The following is a 17371-nucleotide window of genomic DNA, read 5'->3' as shown; positions in this document are numbered from 1 at the left end:
AAGTAGGGAAAATGGCTATTTATAGTTCAAGACTACTTTTCTGTCCAATCTTCGTGGACTCACCCTATTTTCTTTGCTGGAAATTATTTTTTCACATGTCCTTAGAAATGCTACATAAGTGAAAGTTTTATTGAATCAATTTACATATTTTTTAAAAAATCCTAAAAATATGCACTTCACTATAGAAGTCTATGGGAAAATTAATACGATACTGAGACCTAGTAAGCCAGTTTTTCAAGTAAAGTTGGATATTCAGCAAGTGGTCTTTACCAGCTGAAAAAGTAGTACCCCAATACAGGTAACACTTTTAAGATGAATTAGCCAACTTTTGAACCTGATTTTTTATGGTAGCTCAGGTTTTTTGCATTTATGGTTAATCTTTACCAAATTTGGAAATGCATTTTGTTTTCATGAATTTGTAGGATATCAGTTCAATAAAATTATTATCTTGACTATTTATGATGAGCATATCTATATTCAGGTAACCTAAAGCAAGTAATACTCCTGCATAAAGGATAGTTTTCAAGTTACAACACATTTTAAGTATGTGGTTAGGACTTGAAAATAGTCATTTTCCATACATTGCCTCTTATATATGAAAAAATGAATATTTTTTTTATTTTTTGTTTTTCTTTCAAATAAATAGCTAAAATGAGTTGCCATATAACTGTGTGGTTGATTTAAACACAGAAATGTCACAAAAGTCATCAGCCAATTTTTTAGTGGACTTTTTTTAGTGGTTCAAATGGACAGATTCTAATGCGGCAAGAAAAATAATGGTGTTTTTTCATATAAAAACTGAATTTTTGTCAAAAAGTATTTAAAGCAGACAATTGTTATTATAATATTTATACCAGTAAACTATATTTCTTGCATCATAGCTATCTGTTTTAAAGAAAAAGTCTTTTCCCTGTCACATTGAGGTCCATTTGTATCTGCCTGGGGTACCAAGATGGCTTAAAATCTGTATTTTCTGCATATGAAAAGCTATATTTTTTTAAAACTATGATATTGATATAATTTTTTCTGGATTTATTATAATTGAAATGACCATATCTATAGTTTAAAACAGTTGGTTGTACCGGTCATTATACTTTACTTTAAACAAGAGGCTCCCTTGAGTTAAAGACAAAAAAGGAGGTTCGGATATTAATATTTCCATATATGGAACTCACAAGTGGGGATTAAATAATGATTTGGAACTCATAGTACAGCTCATGTATCTACCATGTCAGAATAAACCACAAAGTTGCTTAGTTTGATTAATGCAGCAGCTTTTTATCAAAAGTAATATTTTCTGGCTAACATTGAGATATTAGTCTTATGCCTGGAATAGGGTACCTATATAAGAATTTTAATAGAAAACTCATGTTTGTAGCAGGGCAATGATATTCTGAATTTTCAGTATGGAAATGAATACTCTAGCAGAAAAACAACAACTTTTAGGATTATATTGAAATGTTTATTAGTAATAGGTACCAGTATCGTATTGCATATCCCTGAGCGGGTGTACGTCAAAACATGGATGCCATAAAAATATAGTGCATTTTCTTTTTGCCTCTCTACAAACTAATGTTTTGTCAAAAGACATGAACAGTGACTTAAAAAATAGAGCAAGCATCACACTGTAAGATGAAGAACTTTTTTAAAAGAAAATCTAACATAATATCATAAAAATGTTCCACTGAAAAGGTTGGTTTGGTGAGTGCAAAACGAAAGTGAAAGTAGGGAAAATGGCTATTTATAGTTCAAGACTACTTTTCTGTCCAATCTTCGTGGACTCACCCTATTTTCTTTGCTGGAAATTATTTTTTCACATGTCCTTAGAAATGCTACATAAGTGAAAGTTTTATTGAATCAATTTACATATTTTTTAAAAAATCCTAAAAATATGCACTTCACTATAGAAGTCTATGGGAAAATTAATACGATACTGAGACCTAGTAAGCCAGTTTTTCAAGTAAAGTTGGATATTCAGCAAGTGGTCTTTACCAGCTGAAAAAGTAGTACCCCAATACAGGTAACACTTTTAAGATGAATTAGCCAACTTTTGAACCTGATTTTTTATGGTAGCTCAGGTTTTTTGCATTTATGGTTAATCTTTACCAAATTTGGAAATGCATTTTGTTTTCATGAATTTGTAGGATATCAGTTCAATAAAATTATTATCTTGACTATTTATGATGAGCATATCTATATTCAGGTAACCTAAAGCAAGTAATACTCCTGCATAAAGGATAGTTTTCAAGTTACAACACATTTTAAGTATGTGGTTAGGACTTGAAAATAGTCATTTTCCATACATTGCCTCTTATATATGAAAAAATGAATATTTTTTTTATTTTTTGTTTTTCTTTCAAATAAATAGCTAAAATGAGTTGCCATATAACTGTGTGGTTGATTTAAACACAGAAATGTCACAAAAGTCATCAGCCAATTTTTTAGTGGACTTTTTTTAGTGGTTCAAATGGACAGATTCTAATGCGGCAAGAAAAATAATGGTGTTTTTTCATATAAAAACTGAATTTTTGTCAAAAAGTATTTAAAGCAGACAATTGTTATTATAATATTTATACCAGTAAACTATATTTCTTGCATCATAGCTATCTGTTTTAAAGAAAAAGTCTTTTCCCTGTCACATTGAGGTCCATTTGTATCTGCCTGGGGTACCAAGATGGCTTAAAATCTGTATTTTCTGCATATGAAAAGCTATATTTTTTTAAAACTATGATATTGATATAATTTTTTCTGGATTTATTATAATTGAAATGACCATATCTATAGTTTAAAACAGTTGGTTGTACCGGTCATTATACTTTACTTTAAACAAGAGGCTCCCTTGAGTTAAAGACAAAAAAGGAGGTTCGGATATTAATATTTCCATATATGGAACTCACAAGTGGGGATTAAATAATGATTTGGAACTCATAGTACAGCTCATGTATCTACCATGTCAGAATAAACCACAAAGTTGCTTAGTTTGATTAATGCAGCAGCTTTTTATCAAAAGTAATATTTTCTGGCTAACATTGAGATATTAGTCTTATGCCTGGAATAGGGTACCTATATAAGAATTTTAATAGAAAACTCATGTTTGTAGCAGGGCAATGATATTCTGAATTTTCAGTATGGAAATGAATACTCTAGCAGAAAAACAACAACTTTTAGGATTATATTGAAATGTTTATTAGTAATAGGTACCAGTATCGTATTGCATATCCCTGAGCGGGTGTACGTCAAAACATGGATGCCATAAAAATATAGTGCATTTTCTTTTTGCCTCTCTACAAACTAATGTTTTGTCAAAAGACATGAACAGTGACTTAAAAAATAGAGCAAGCATCACACTGTAAGATGAAGAACTTTTTTAAAAGAAAATCTAACATAATATCATAAAAATGTTCCACTGAAAAGGTTGGTTTGGTGAGTGCAAAACGAAAGTGAAAGTAGGGAAAATGGCTATTTATAGTTCAAGACTACTTTTCTGTCCAATCTTCGTGGACTCACCCTATTTTCTTTGCTGGAAATTATTTTTTCACATGTCCTTAGAAATGCTACATAAGTGAAAGTTTTATTGAATCAATTTACATATTTTTTAAAAAATCCTAAAAATATGCACTTCACTATAGAAGTCTATGGGAAAATTAATACGATACTGAGACCAATAGTGGCGGGTATAAAGGGGACCGGGGACTGGAACACCTTTCTGTTTGAAAATTGTGTCAATGAAATATTATGATGTATAATTCGAATTAAATGTCAGTGATGATATTTGAAAATTGTGGTACAAATAGACTCCCATCAATCTCCACCCTCTACTGTTTTAACATCCATGATCAAAGGCTTTGTCTTTTAAATTCTGGATCCACCGCCTTGTAGTAGAGCTTAACTGCTTCTCACAAGGGATATTTTATTGTCAGCTAGTTCAGTATAGTTATTGCATTCTAAGAGTTCAAGACTGTCAACTCACAAACTATGACTTAGACCAATTTGCGGTCAGGTTTTCCGTATTATAGCCTGACAACCCCAGCATGTAACACGCCAGGGGTACCCCCATTCCACGACCTGGGGCACCAACCCAGTTGCTCTGTGGGCAGAGCGCCTAGCCCCCGGCTAGGTTTCTGAGCACTATTTAGTCGCCTTTTACTAGCTTAGCGCTGCTGCAGGCCTATTCTTTGGACACCCGGACCAGCACGGGACTATTTGTAGTAGAGAACGTAGATACACGTTGTTTGTTAAAAATAAAATATTAGTGAATCAGAAATATCCGAAAAAGGGGTACTCGCTGAAAAGCCTTAGAGGGACCACCCTTATACTTTCCAGTGCTATTAATAGCATTTGGGGCACGGATGGTTCTCGAGAATCAATATTTCCGACTTAGGTAATATTATGGGTCGACTTTTTATTGGATGGCGGTACAAGATATTCATTTTCAATGAATGGAACCAAAAACTGACAAAAAACAATTTTTATTCAAATGTACGAATCAGACGGGAATGTTGGAACAAATGGAAATAATTATTTTTTAAGGTACCGGTAATTCCTACGTTTGTACTAGAGCTGTCTGTTGTTCGAATAAAATGATGAGGTATAATTAAGACTTCACGTAAATTTTTATAATTGGAGTAAGGGAAGAGGTTTAAATCCCATTCAATTTGGAATCTTATTAACCAGGCGCGTAGATAAAATACAACCAGGAGAGGCATAAATGATGCTCTAAAACGCTATCTCCGCGGAGCTTCGGGGGGGACGGGCTTCGCCCCCTGGCCCCCTACCAGGGCTCCGCCCTGGACCTGCTGGGGGCCCCCTGCCGTAATTTTGCCTACACTTCGATTTGGCCTTAGCTACGCGCCTGACAACCATTTGTTACAAGAGTAACTTTAAGATTTTATTCATTTTTGTCGTCTTCAGTTCATTTTGGGCAGTACTAGTAACATACTTGAATTCCTAATTTTAACTACATGTATATAGGTACAGGTGTATCGCTAGTATATTACATGCATGATGTCATCCAGTATCTGTGTATTGTCACCCAAGACGCAATAAGCACGCGTGTCATATACATTTATATACTGTCGGCTAAACTACCAAATGGATGTTTAAAAACGTACTTTATGTTTAATTTTGAAAAAAATCAAGTCCAGGAATTATGGAGCCCCGATATGGGTTTTATGAAAGTTTGACTAATCCCGGAAAGGAGCGCCTTAAATTTAGAAATAAAGCATATATACGTGTAATATAAGTTACAATACTCACCGTAAACGAACGTAACTTAACGAAACTCGCCCTAACAGAACCTTATGAGACAGTCCGTGAAGGACGGGGGAAATTATTTACAATTAGTGCAGATGAAAATCGTGGAACCATTCATATCTGTTTCACAGTTTATAGTTTTATTACAGAGATCAACAATATTAAATCTCATATTTTGTGCAGTTCTTCCGATAAGCAGATAAATACGACAGCAGGGGCCGTTCCAGTGATTTAAAAATATAGGGAGGGTGGACGGAAGAAAAAGCAGGATACAAGGCTATATATAGCTTGTTTTGTCCTAATTATGCATCAAAGTTAGCAAACTTTTCCAATTATAAAGGGATTCCAAACCCTGTACTCCTTCCGGCTCCGTCACCGCGAAATTATATGCAAAATGCATATTTTAAGTCACTGATATTTAGTTATAGTCTATAATTAGTCATTTATCAACCCGAATGTCGTTCGAATGCATACAGGCGTGAGTGCGTTTCATATACACATGATTTATTTAAACTTCAACGTTTTAGATAAGTTTCATATTTTGAAGGATTTTGTCGTTAATTGGTTATGTTGTATGGAATAAAGCACGGGATATTTTGTTCCTTTCAATGACCTTTTGCAAAAAGTCTAAAATGCCGCTAAAAGTCAATTTACTTGATATGTCATTTTTAAAAAGTCCAATGGCAAGTCAAACGCCCCACATCATATCTCGAGATTTGAGATATAGTATTTGTACGTCCGTTCGTTCGTCCATTTAGTGGAGATCTCTATTGTTACATTCGATTTACTATTGAAACAAAGTACATGTAATACATGTAATATTAAGTTTGTGTTGACATGTAGTAAATAAGCATCGGCGGCACATTAACAATTTATTATACAGATACATACACCGAGTCCCTTCTAATTAAACACAGGTAAATAACAATACTATGTAAGGAAAGACATCTTTCACCTCTTATGCTCCCGTGTTACTGGCTTCTCTCTGACACCAATATCCACAAGTTCATTCAATTCGAATAAAAAAAATCTCAGTATTTCAACGAAACACCATTTCAACAAAGAATAGGTTGTACACTAGAGAAACAACCCGCTTACATGTACACCTCAGATGACTAGGATGACTGTATTTTGCTGTTTACAACTTTAAACGCACACAACTAAAACGAGTATGGTTTTAGCGTGTAAATTGTGATACATGTAACTCATAAAATTGTGCAACTACTTGTCTGCCTTTTACTAGATAAAAGGTGAGTTTTGTAAAGTCAAACAAATAATCGCGGAAGCGTATACGCTTCAACTAATCTCTTTATTTTTTTGGGGTGTGTCATTACACTAAGTTTTAAATATGCATCGCGTAATACGTGTAACATATCCAAACGAAAACTATGCCAAGCACATCACATTGTTTTCGGTGCAAACAATATTGTCGACTTTTGGCCATAACACTTGTTCACAGCAGGGTCTGTTCGATTGGTAAGTCATGGTCGTCCTTTCTGTCAAAGGACGTTAAATCATAATCAGTCAATTGTCAAACGTTCGCACTTTGTTTTTGTAAATATAAGGTGCTGGATGTGTCCGTACGTTACTCTGGGGGGGTGAAGACAACTATTATTTTTTTAAACTATCATACTATTTTAAAGCAATAGGTGTATTGCGATTTCACGGATAATGATCTCTGACACGTGCCGGGCCGGTTGAAAGGTATAAAACATATCGTCTAAATAGCGTAAATAATTTAGTTTTGTATCTTGATTTTTTGTATATAAATTCAATAGTGTAAGGATGAACGTCACATACAAGTATCTAGTCGATTGTTTTCGTCTGGTCCCGAATGTACTCAGGACTCCTGCGTAGTGTTCAGACGCACCGATTCAGATTAGTTTGTTTAAAATAAATTAAGAGGCGCAACCGAATGTTTCTAAAGGTGCTTAGGGGGGAGGGTCCAGGGGAAGGGTTTCACGCTATTATCTACACAATTTTGTTCAAAATTTATAACGAAATAAACTAAGTAAAACGCTTCCAGAAGGGATTCAGTCCCCGGTAAATACAGATGTTCTGTCAAAGGAGACAATAAAAATGTATAAAACAAATTATTTATAAAAACACATTAAGTTAGCGAAAAAAAACTAGTCGCCTCTCCCAAGAAATATTTGCTTACTCACTACCCTATCCAAGACAGCGCCCTACAATATAGTAAAAAACTCAAATAAATAATCAGGAAATAGTGACACGTCATATTAAATATTAGTATTAACATATTTCGAGTACATTCTTTTTTGAATAATGAAATACAACTTCTCACTCAGACCATTTAATCCCTTTTTAATAAAGGAAAAAAAAAGAAAAACCACAATACTATACTGTCAATTCTGATTTACTCTCTATGGACATCCAAGACTGGGACAATGGCATGTTACTCAATGGATTATCGGCACGTGACATTATCAAACGCCACCCGACGAGTTGAAGACGTATTTGAATCAACTTCCGTTCATCTGCCCTTCCGGTTATCTGCCCAGGGCGTGTTCCACAGTAATGATTAATACAGGTACTGCTTTCCGTTCTGAAAAAGAACATCTAAATAGCACATTTTTTAGCATTATAAGACAAGGATGTTTCTCACATATTATTTTCATCTTTAAATTTATACCCTTCGCATTTTTCTTAGAAAAAAAACCAAACAGATAAAGAGAACTAATGGACAAATTTGTATTTATATACTAGTAGTCAATGATTTGTATAGTAGCCTGACACAACCTTGATATAATATAATTATATGTTTCGGATTATGTTACACCTCTTAATTTCAATAAATTTCTGTTACAAATCGTTACAGACTATTACAGGTCTAATAAAATTGTTAAAATTTGTCCCGATTTGTAACAAGCACAACAGATCAAAAGAATATTGTCATCGCATTCATGACCTGTTACGGGGCAATACAATTCATAATAGTTCAACACAAATTGTCATTACCTATTATGATCTGTTAAAAATCACGACATTTCATAATAGACTACTCTAAAATTGTAATTACCTATCACGACCTCTTACAGTGAGGGACACTACATAATAGGCGTAAGAAATATTGTCGCCGACTATCATAAACTGCAACAATTCGGTATAGTTCATTATAGTCGAGGAAATATTGTCAACGCCTATAATGATTCATAACAGTCCTTCACATGAATATACAATACAGGTAATGACTATATTTTCCTGTCTTCGACTGTTTAAGTGATAGACAGTTCATAATAGTCGGGTAAGGACTGTTATATACTGCCATGACCTGTACCAAATAATGATATTATTTTATAGTTCTTGCACAGTAATTTGACAGGAATTCAAAGTTCAAGACAATGGGAAAATCACAGTCCCTGGGACAGACAGTACTTATTTTTGTTCATAGTGTCGTGTCTCTGTCGCACTATTTTTTACGCGCCTTTCCCTTTACTGATTAACAATTAAAGAACACCCGTCACGAAAGTTATTTTCTATTGTGTTCTTTGGTGCATATGTTAGGTTTCACTATATCTTTCTTTTAAGACAATCAAATTATGATGTTTTGTATTGGTTTAGATGGCTTGTTCCATGTAATGGCATTTATTTATCAACACCATTTCATTTTTTTTCAGCTGCTTTAACGTGCCCTCCAATTAATAGATATCGAACGTTTGATGGAAGTTGTAACAATCTAAACAACCCGACATGGGGACAGGCCGGAACGGTACAGAGACGATTTACGGACCAAACCGGAAATCCAATGGTAGAGTACAAAGATGGTATGAGTTAAAGTTCTCAAATTTACAATAGTCAGGGTATCATTTCACAAAGCATTCGTAAGATTTACGTACATGTACAACTAATGGGACTTACGTGCACGTGAAACGATAAACTGTTCAAACCATTAGTAGTCTGCTTTAGACGATGTCACACGAAAAGTATATAATTTAAAATGATTCATCATATAAATATAGCAATACATTTTTATATGCCCCTTCTAGTTAAATAAAAGTTATTTCTCCATGCAGCGAATATTAATGTCACTTTTAATGTCACTTATAGCTCAACTCTTCTTAACTACTCAATGAATTTTGGTGAAATCGATGGAAGGATAAATGGACAAGTATAGTCCAGAAGTGAAATGGAAATGAGTTGTATTTTTTTAATATATTGTACAGAAAAAAAATACAAACGCCTATCTACATATACAGTAATTTGTGGCCGTAAAAATATACACATATTGCTAAGTTATACAAGGGTTCGTCGTTCATGTATAGTCCAGAGCATACACGAATCAGACTCCCATCGCCATTGATTAATAAAACAAAGTACTAAAAAATAGTTTTCACATCTTAAATCATGTACAATGTATATCTACATAACGCAATCTAAATTGTTTTGATGACATCCAATACCTTGCATTCTCAAAGATGAAACAAGAATACGACGTGTCTTCACCGTTTGCTTTGGAAGGAACTTGGCAGCTTTTGTAAATAAACATATTGGCAGAAAAAAAATGGAACAAAATATTCTGGCTTCCACTATTTCGAAAATTAAAAAAAAAATAATCCTATCGACCATATTCTACTACATGTACACCGTAAACCTAGCCGTACAGCATTTGAAAATAATATTTTTGATTCCCATTTTTAAAGGTAAATAATCTGTCCCGACCAAAACTACTAGCCACCCCCTACACTCCAGAATCAAATGGTCTTCCCCTTGTAAGAAAATGATTTTTCGATTTTCGTTGTACGGCTTATAATTAGCCACTTCATTCACACTCATTAAGGGTTTTTGATGTTCTGTTTTGAAGTGAATTTAAGGTGTTTTTTTCAAATATTGTTTGCGTAAGCCGGACAGATTGTTTATATTATCTGCTACCTCTTCAAAAGGGGTTGATGAACCGAGGGGTGGAATACAAAGCTGGTTACCTAGCCCTCGACTGGTTAGTAATACTATGAGCAATGCTACAGAAGGACCGATGGACCAAGCTGATAACAGACGATCGGGCATGAATATGGCATTTGGGCAACTTGTGGCTCACGATATTATTAAGACCAAATTACACACAGGTAAATTTAAACATAGTCGAGTTCATTTTGCCATAGTTTTGATTTTTTTCGCTGCCTATTTCAATATTTTTGTTTTGAGTACTTCTAGAATATACTTTATTTTTTAATCTTGAACTTCCCAAGTTTTTTGTTTAAATGCTGCTGGTAAGAGGTTATTCCCTGTAACATGTATACAGCAATCCGTAATTTGAAATAATTATATTATTAGTACAATTTGCATGTCATTTATTTATTGTATCCATCAATTTCCATTTAAATCACCAAAGTGAAAACTTTATTGATGCATAATATTTTTTTCTTAATCTATTAATCTATTTAATACGCTCGTGTCAGTAAAATGCAGGAAAGCTGAACAGTTTTGTCAGTTAAGTAAAAATCTAAAGTTCAAGTTTATTAGTTTTGCTTCAAGTATACATGTATTAATGTGTTCGTCATTTATTTTTTTTTAATTTGTTGTTTTTATTTTTGTACCTCTTTTTAGCTCACCTGGCCGAAGGCCATGTGAGCTATTGCCATCATTTGGCGTCCGTCGTCGTCCATCGTCCGTCGTCGTCGTCGTCCGTCGTCGTTAACAATTTTTCAAAACTCTTTTCTTCTGACACCACATGACTAATTGGAACCAAACTTGGTAAGAATGTTTCTTGGGGTATCGTGCATTGAATTGAAGCAGGGATTTTTGATCTGTCGAAAAACATGACCGCCGTTACTAAAAATAGAACATAGGGTTAGACAGTAGTTTTTCGCAAATATCTCCAAAACCGTTAGGTTTAGCCAATTCTGACACAAGTTTAAGTGTTCAGCATAATGAGATCTATCTATGGTCAAATTTTCATTTTGATATGTTAAGCCATGTTGGAGTTCTTGCCCTTTTTCGACCCTTTTTGCTATTTTGAATATATTTCTTTTAAAAATCTTCTCCTCTGTCACCACCTCACCAATTGGAACCAAACTTGGTATGAATGTTCCCTGGGGTATCATGCATATAACTCATATGGGGATTTTTGATCCGTCGAAAACATGGCTGCTGTTACTACAAATAGAACAAAGGAGTCAGACAATAGTTTTTTCACAAGTATCTCCAAAGCTGTTAGGTTTAGCAAAATTAATTCTATAGCTGAAATGACCCTTATTAAAAGGCCTTCAAAAGTCGTCGGGGTTAAAAGTTGTCAGGTGACTCCTGTAAGAGTTATTGCCCTTGAAAGATGAAAAATGACGAGATTTTTTTTTACAGTTTTCAGCCAATATCTTTAAAACTATAAAAGAAAGAAACTTTCTATGACTGAAATGATTCTTATTATAGTCCTACCAAAGTCTTCTTGAGTCAAAATTGTTGGACAGCTCCTTGTTAAATTTATTGCCCTAGAAAGACAAACTTTAACAAGGTGAGCGATTCAGGCTCCTGGGAGCCTCTTGTTTTGGTTGTTGTTGTTTTCTTTGCATTGTCATATTGCATTTATTTTCATTGTTAATAGAACCATGGATATCCTACATTTCACATGTCTAAATTTATTCACGGGTGCAGGTACTATGTTTGTAGGGTAAAATTCAAAATATTGATGGGAAGTCTAGCCATTATTCATAGTTTTACATATCAAACTACATAACGCTTAGCATAAATTATGTAAAATAAGATAAGTAAACTAAATCTAGGTCATTGTTGGTTTTCTTGGTTAATAAAATCACAGTTTATCAAGGATTCTTTAAGATTAAGTGCCGATTGTCATTCGTAACGTATTAAATACCCATTATATTACCGAGTTTAAAAAAAAGTGCAATAGGCCTTCTCCCAAATAGCGGAAGGTTAACTGTAAAATCAACCAACTGTCAGTAATATGTCATCTTTATAAATACGAAGTTAAACTGATGTTTGATGTCGTAATAGGTCCTGGTAGACTTTCGAGGATTTGTATATGGGTCGACTTGTCCCATATTTAAAATATACATGTATCGGATCGCTTCCTGTCTGACGAAATCCGACCAAATCTCCTCCGCAGAACAATAACTACTTTAGTAATACTACGTATCACTCCGCTAGCTTACACATATAAAGCTTTGAAATAGCGAATACACCCTCTGCGCTAGAGATTGAATCCAGACAGTAATTGATTCTAAGTTACTACATTGCATGTATAGTTACATGTATAAGTTGTCACGATTTAAAAAAAAAAAGAATTGTAAACATTACCCTTAGCTATTTTTTTAAGATAAAAAGAAAAATATAAAATTATAAAAGGAAAATTGTAGGACCCATATTTTCTTTTTATTTTGACACAAGCGACTATTTTAATTATTTTTAAATATAAACAATAAAGTAATTGTATGTAGACAATAAGATCTTGCTTGTTTTATTTCATGAAATTTTGGATCCTGACTTTTTGATTCAAACAAACAGCAAGTGGGATGTTGTTGCCGTATTAAAAAATAAAAAAGGCGACTGTAGCTTATTAAACTATAATTATATTGATAGAATTAGAATGCTTTTTTATCAAGTTGCGGATCAATGAAATTGTCCCCGCTTTGTTTGAACAGTTTGGTAATTTTGTACAAAAACTGGATACATGTAAGAGCAAGCAAAACATAAGTATCTGGATTTGTTCCCTTTTCTTAATAGATTTCTGGATCCATCCCTGATTAATCATAGCGTTACTAAGAGAACCAACAACTTAATAATGGCTAGTTTGTAAATTCTTGAGGTTTACCTCCGTGGGCTATCCATTAAAACGTTTTATTTTTCTTTGACTTTGTTATAGAGGTTTCATTTATTTATATTTGCAGGAGTTGATTGCTGTGATCCGACTGGAGCGCACTATAACGAGTGAGTATCCCAAAAAAAAACAAAGCAAATACGTCTCAATAATTCCAATCTAATTAGCATAAGCCTATTTCGTGCATTATGATTGTTTGTTCGCCTTTTACGACCTCAGTGATGACAATTTTTTCAACAGTGTAAATTATGTACATATTGTACAACTTCAACAAAAGACAGACAGATATGGAACGCCTAAACTGTCTGATGAGATACACATTTGTTTACGTGTTGTCAATTTTATATTACTTGCTGTGGTTTTATAATTACATGTGGTCATTTTGTATTTACGTTATGTAGGAACATCTTCACATTATGTCGTTTTGTCTTTACGTTCTGCCATTTCGTCTTTACGTTTTGTGGTTTTATGATTACGTTATGTCAACATATATTTACGTTATGTGGATTTATCTTTACGTGCAGTGGTTTTCGTATAATGTGAGGTCGTTTCATCTTTACGTTATGTCGATCTCTAAATGCTTTATGTGCATTTTCTTTTCTTTACGAGCAGTGATTTCTTCTTTACGTGATGTGGTTTCTTCTTTACGTAATGTGGACAAAAATTTCATGATGACGTGTGACCCCGGAACTTTTTCGATCGTGTAAACTTCAAATCAGTCCGTAAAAGGCAAAATAGACGTCACAACGCCGATTAGAAAAATGCTGAACGAAATACACTTGGGTAGTCTGTCCAGTCACCTTAGAGTATTTATTCTATAGTAAAAATAGCTTATTTGTTATTTACGTTCAATATTATCACAACTGATACACCTGGGACTCTGTTGATGACTTGTGGCGATTTTCGTAGTCAGAATATATTTTTAAAATTTGCATAAATTCGACTCTACAAGTTATTGCGTGCCTGAATTTAATTTTCTACATTAATAAACCACCAAAACTAATTTTCATGAAAGAATTTTCGATAAACGTTAAAAATATTACCCCTACCCCTAGAAAACTAGTCTCAGTATCAAACATAATTCTCATCACAGCATACCGACCACTGTGAAACTCATATTTTAGGCATTCATAATTTAAAAGATAATTATTTACCCAAAATATCTGAACAATTTAGGCGTGTGATTTTTTTATAGGGTTACAATTGCTATAAAATCGTAAAAAAGTGGAATTTACAGAATTTAAGAATTTCTTCTATATCACCCGTTATTATCTTTTTTTTCAGAATATCGTAGTTTAAGCAAGCTTTTGTGTGATACAGTAGATTTGTATAGTCTCTAAGCTTTCAAACCGGCCAGGTAATTAATATTTGAACTTTTCCAAGTAAAGTTGGCCCAAAAATTACCACCGCTACCCATGAAAAAACACCTCAACATGAACCAAAATGTTAATTTTTAACATTTAAACAGCGTACACTGGACATGTTGCGGGCGATTGCCTTCATTATCGATGCATCCAACATATTTGCTAATTTCAGGAGCGAAGGCGACAATAATGTGTTTTTTTTTATAAAAAAAGGGAAAATTCCGGAATTTCATTTTTCTTCCATTTCACCGTTAATTGGGGTATTTTTTATTGAACTTTTCCAAGTCAAGTTAGTGCAAAAATTGCCCCTACCTATGATAAAAATAGGCTTCCATGCTAATTTCACAATATTCAATGGCTTCTCTGGATTTTACCTTAACTTTAACTTGCAGAGGACTATATATCAGCATGATTCTACATGTCAGCTCACAATCCTCAGAATGGCATGTGGGGGTAGCAGGTTTGCAGTGCAGTACTGGTCACCGGAAGTTAAGGGTCTATAAATAGCATGGGAAATCCCAGTGTTTTCACAAGATAGGGGTATATTTAGAAATCATTATGGAGATTAGGCTTCACATCAAAAGAAGCAATATGCACCTATAAAATGTACAGAAATGTTTTTCCTTTCAGACACTGTTTAAATTTTTTAAATAAGATGTGAACTTTTTTCACAGCACTATGAGGAACAGGGGTGATTTCTGCGTAGGTTCCAAATGCTCATTGGTTGAATTGGTGGTCTGTAACCTTAATACGGCCCATCGCCTATGCTAATTAGAAAGCTAAGATGCTAAATAAATATGTTTAGATATGCAAAGGCATGTTTGAAGTACGGTACTTAAAAATTGCACATAACAGGTTTTAAAATGAAAGAAAATATGAAGTAAAAAAAATCCCCTCTTTACTATGAAAAACGCAATATTTTCATTGAAACTGGAAATAATATGCCCCTGAAATGAGTAGATATGTTGAATACGTCGACAATTAAAACACTAGTACCAAGCATGTCTTTTTAACATCGATTATATGCTAAATATAACATTTTGGTTCATGTTGAGGTATTTTTTTCATGGGTAGGGGTGGTAATTTCTTATCTTAGTTGACTTGGAAAAGTTAAATTATGAATTACTTGGGCTCATTTGAAAGCTTAGGCAATATATACATGCACTGTATCACACACACACTTGTTTAAACTACGGTATTCTGAAGAAAGATAATAACGGGTGATAAAGAAATTCTGTAAATTCACCTTTTCTTCATTTTATAGTAAATGCAATCCTATAAAGAAATTCAAACACCTGAATTAATCAGATATGTTGAGTAAATCATTATCTTAATTATGAGTGCCTAAAATATGAGTTTCACCGTGTTGGTATGCTGTGAATGAGAATTACGTTTGATACTGAGACCAGTTTTCTAGGGGTAGGGGTAATATTTTTAACATTTTTTGAAAATTCTTTCTTGAAAATTAGTTCTGGTGGTTTATTAATGTAGAAAATTATATTTAGTCAAGCAATAACTTGTAGAGTCGAATTTATGCAAATTTTCGCGGGAGTCGAAATTCCCATGTTTTTTGGAATTAAAAAAAATATTCTGACTACGAAAATCGCCATAAGTCATCAACAGAGTGCCAGGTGTATCAATTGTGATAATACTGAACGTAAAGAAGAAGTGAACTATTTTTTTACTATAGAATAAATACTCTAGGGTTACTGGATAGACTACCCAAGTGTATATCGTTCAGCATTTTTCGAATCGGCGTTGTGACGTCTATTTTGCCTTTTACGGACTGATTTGAAGTTTACACGATCGAAAAGTCCGCGGTCACACGTCATCATGAAATTTTGTCCACATCACGTAAAGAATAAACCACATCACGTAAAGAAGAAATCACCGCACGTAAAGAAAAGAAAATGCACATAAAGTATTTAGAGATCGACATAACGTAAAGATGAAACGACCTCACGTTATAAGAAAACCACTGCACGTAAAGATAAATCCACAGAACGTAAATATATGTTTACATAAATGTAATCATAAAACGACAGAACGTAAAGACAAAATTACAGAACGTAAAGACAAAATGGCAGAACGTAAGACGAAATGGCAGAACGTAAAGACAAAACGACATAATGTAAGGATGTTCCTACATAACGTAAATACAAAATGACCACATGTAATTATGAAACCACAGAAAAATAATATAAAATTGACAACACATAAACAAATGTGTATCTCATTAGACAGTTTAGGCGTTCCATAGAAAGATATCAGTAGCCCTAAATATTTTTAACAGAGGAATTGACAACCATGTCACGTTATCGATTGAATGCCGCTATTTGCAATGTGTCAATTTCACAGAATGAGAGCCTACAAGAAAAAAAAATATTAATATATTTCAGTTAGTAAACAGATTGGAATTACAAGGATTAAACACTGTTTTCTGCAGAATTTATGGATGTGTAACATTCACTTACATCGGTAAATTTTGGAAAACATTCATTGTTTAATCCTATAATACTGAGAATACAATTAATGGACGAGTTGGCATAGCTGAGTTCCAATTTTAAGCTTTTGGGCGACCAAGGGGTACATGAACAGTCAGCAGGCCGGATCGGGATATAATTTTTTTTTTTCAATTTTTGTATCCCGCCGCTACACCGAACGGGACGTAGAACTATCGATGTCCATCCGTCCTTCGCAACTCCTCGGAAACCGCTTGACGGATTTTGTTCAAATTTTGTAAGATTGTAAGTTGATCATTTTGTGCCACCATTTCGATTAAAATAATTTTACAGGAGTTATAGGACGGTTAAATTTGTACATTTGCATACTACACTATAGGTTACAGACCACTAATTCAACCAATGAGCATTTGGAACGTACGCAAAAATAGTCCTACGCAGAAATTACCTCTGTTCCTCATAGTGCTGTGAAAAAAGTTCTCATCTTAATTTAAAAATTTAAACAG

At 33.7% G+C, this 17371-nt stretch overlaps 1 protein-coding gene across 5 annotated transcripts in view; it reads left to right on the top strand.

The window, feature by feature from the left end:
- The window catches only part of LOC148599182 (salivary peroxidase/catechol oxidase-like), a 54982-nt gene that overhangs the window by 23697 nt on the left and 13914 nt on the right, over window positions 1–17371 (top strand). For 4 of the 5 annotated variants that reach the window (XM_088558447.1, XM_088558448.1, XM_088558449.1 and 1 more), the window contains exons 2-4: window positions 8892–9038; window positions 10155–10334; window positions 13110–13149. In XM_088558447.1, coding sequence (XP_088414573.1) covers window positions 8892–9038; window positions 10155–10334; window positions 13110–13149 — 367 coding nt within the window. Of the gene's footprint in view, window positions 1–4752; window positions 7805–8891; window positions 9039–10154; window positions 10335–13109; window positions 13150–17371 lie in introns of those variants that run through there. The other variant, XM_088558450.1, reaches the window with a different exon arrangement.

The sequence above is a fragment of the Perna viridis genome, chromosome 13, assembly GCF_037379345.1.
Source record: "Perna viridis isolate PV_CMFRI_1.1 ecotype Kerala chromosome 13, ASM3737934v1, whole genome shotgun sequence".
NCBI lineage: Eukaryota > Metazoa > Mollusca > Bivalvia > Mytilida > Mytilidae > Perna > Perna viridis.
The sequence above is the reverse complement of the archived record's forward strand: the minus strand, read 5'-3'. Positions and strand labels throughout refer to the sequence as shown.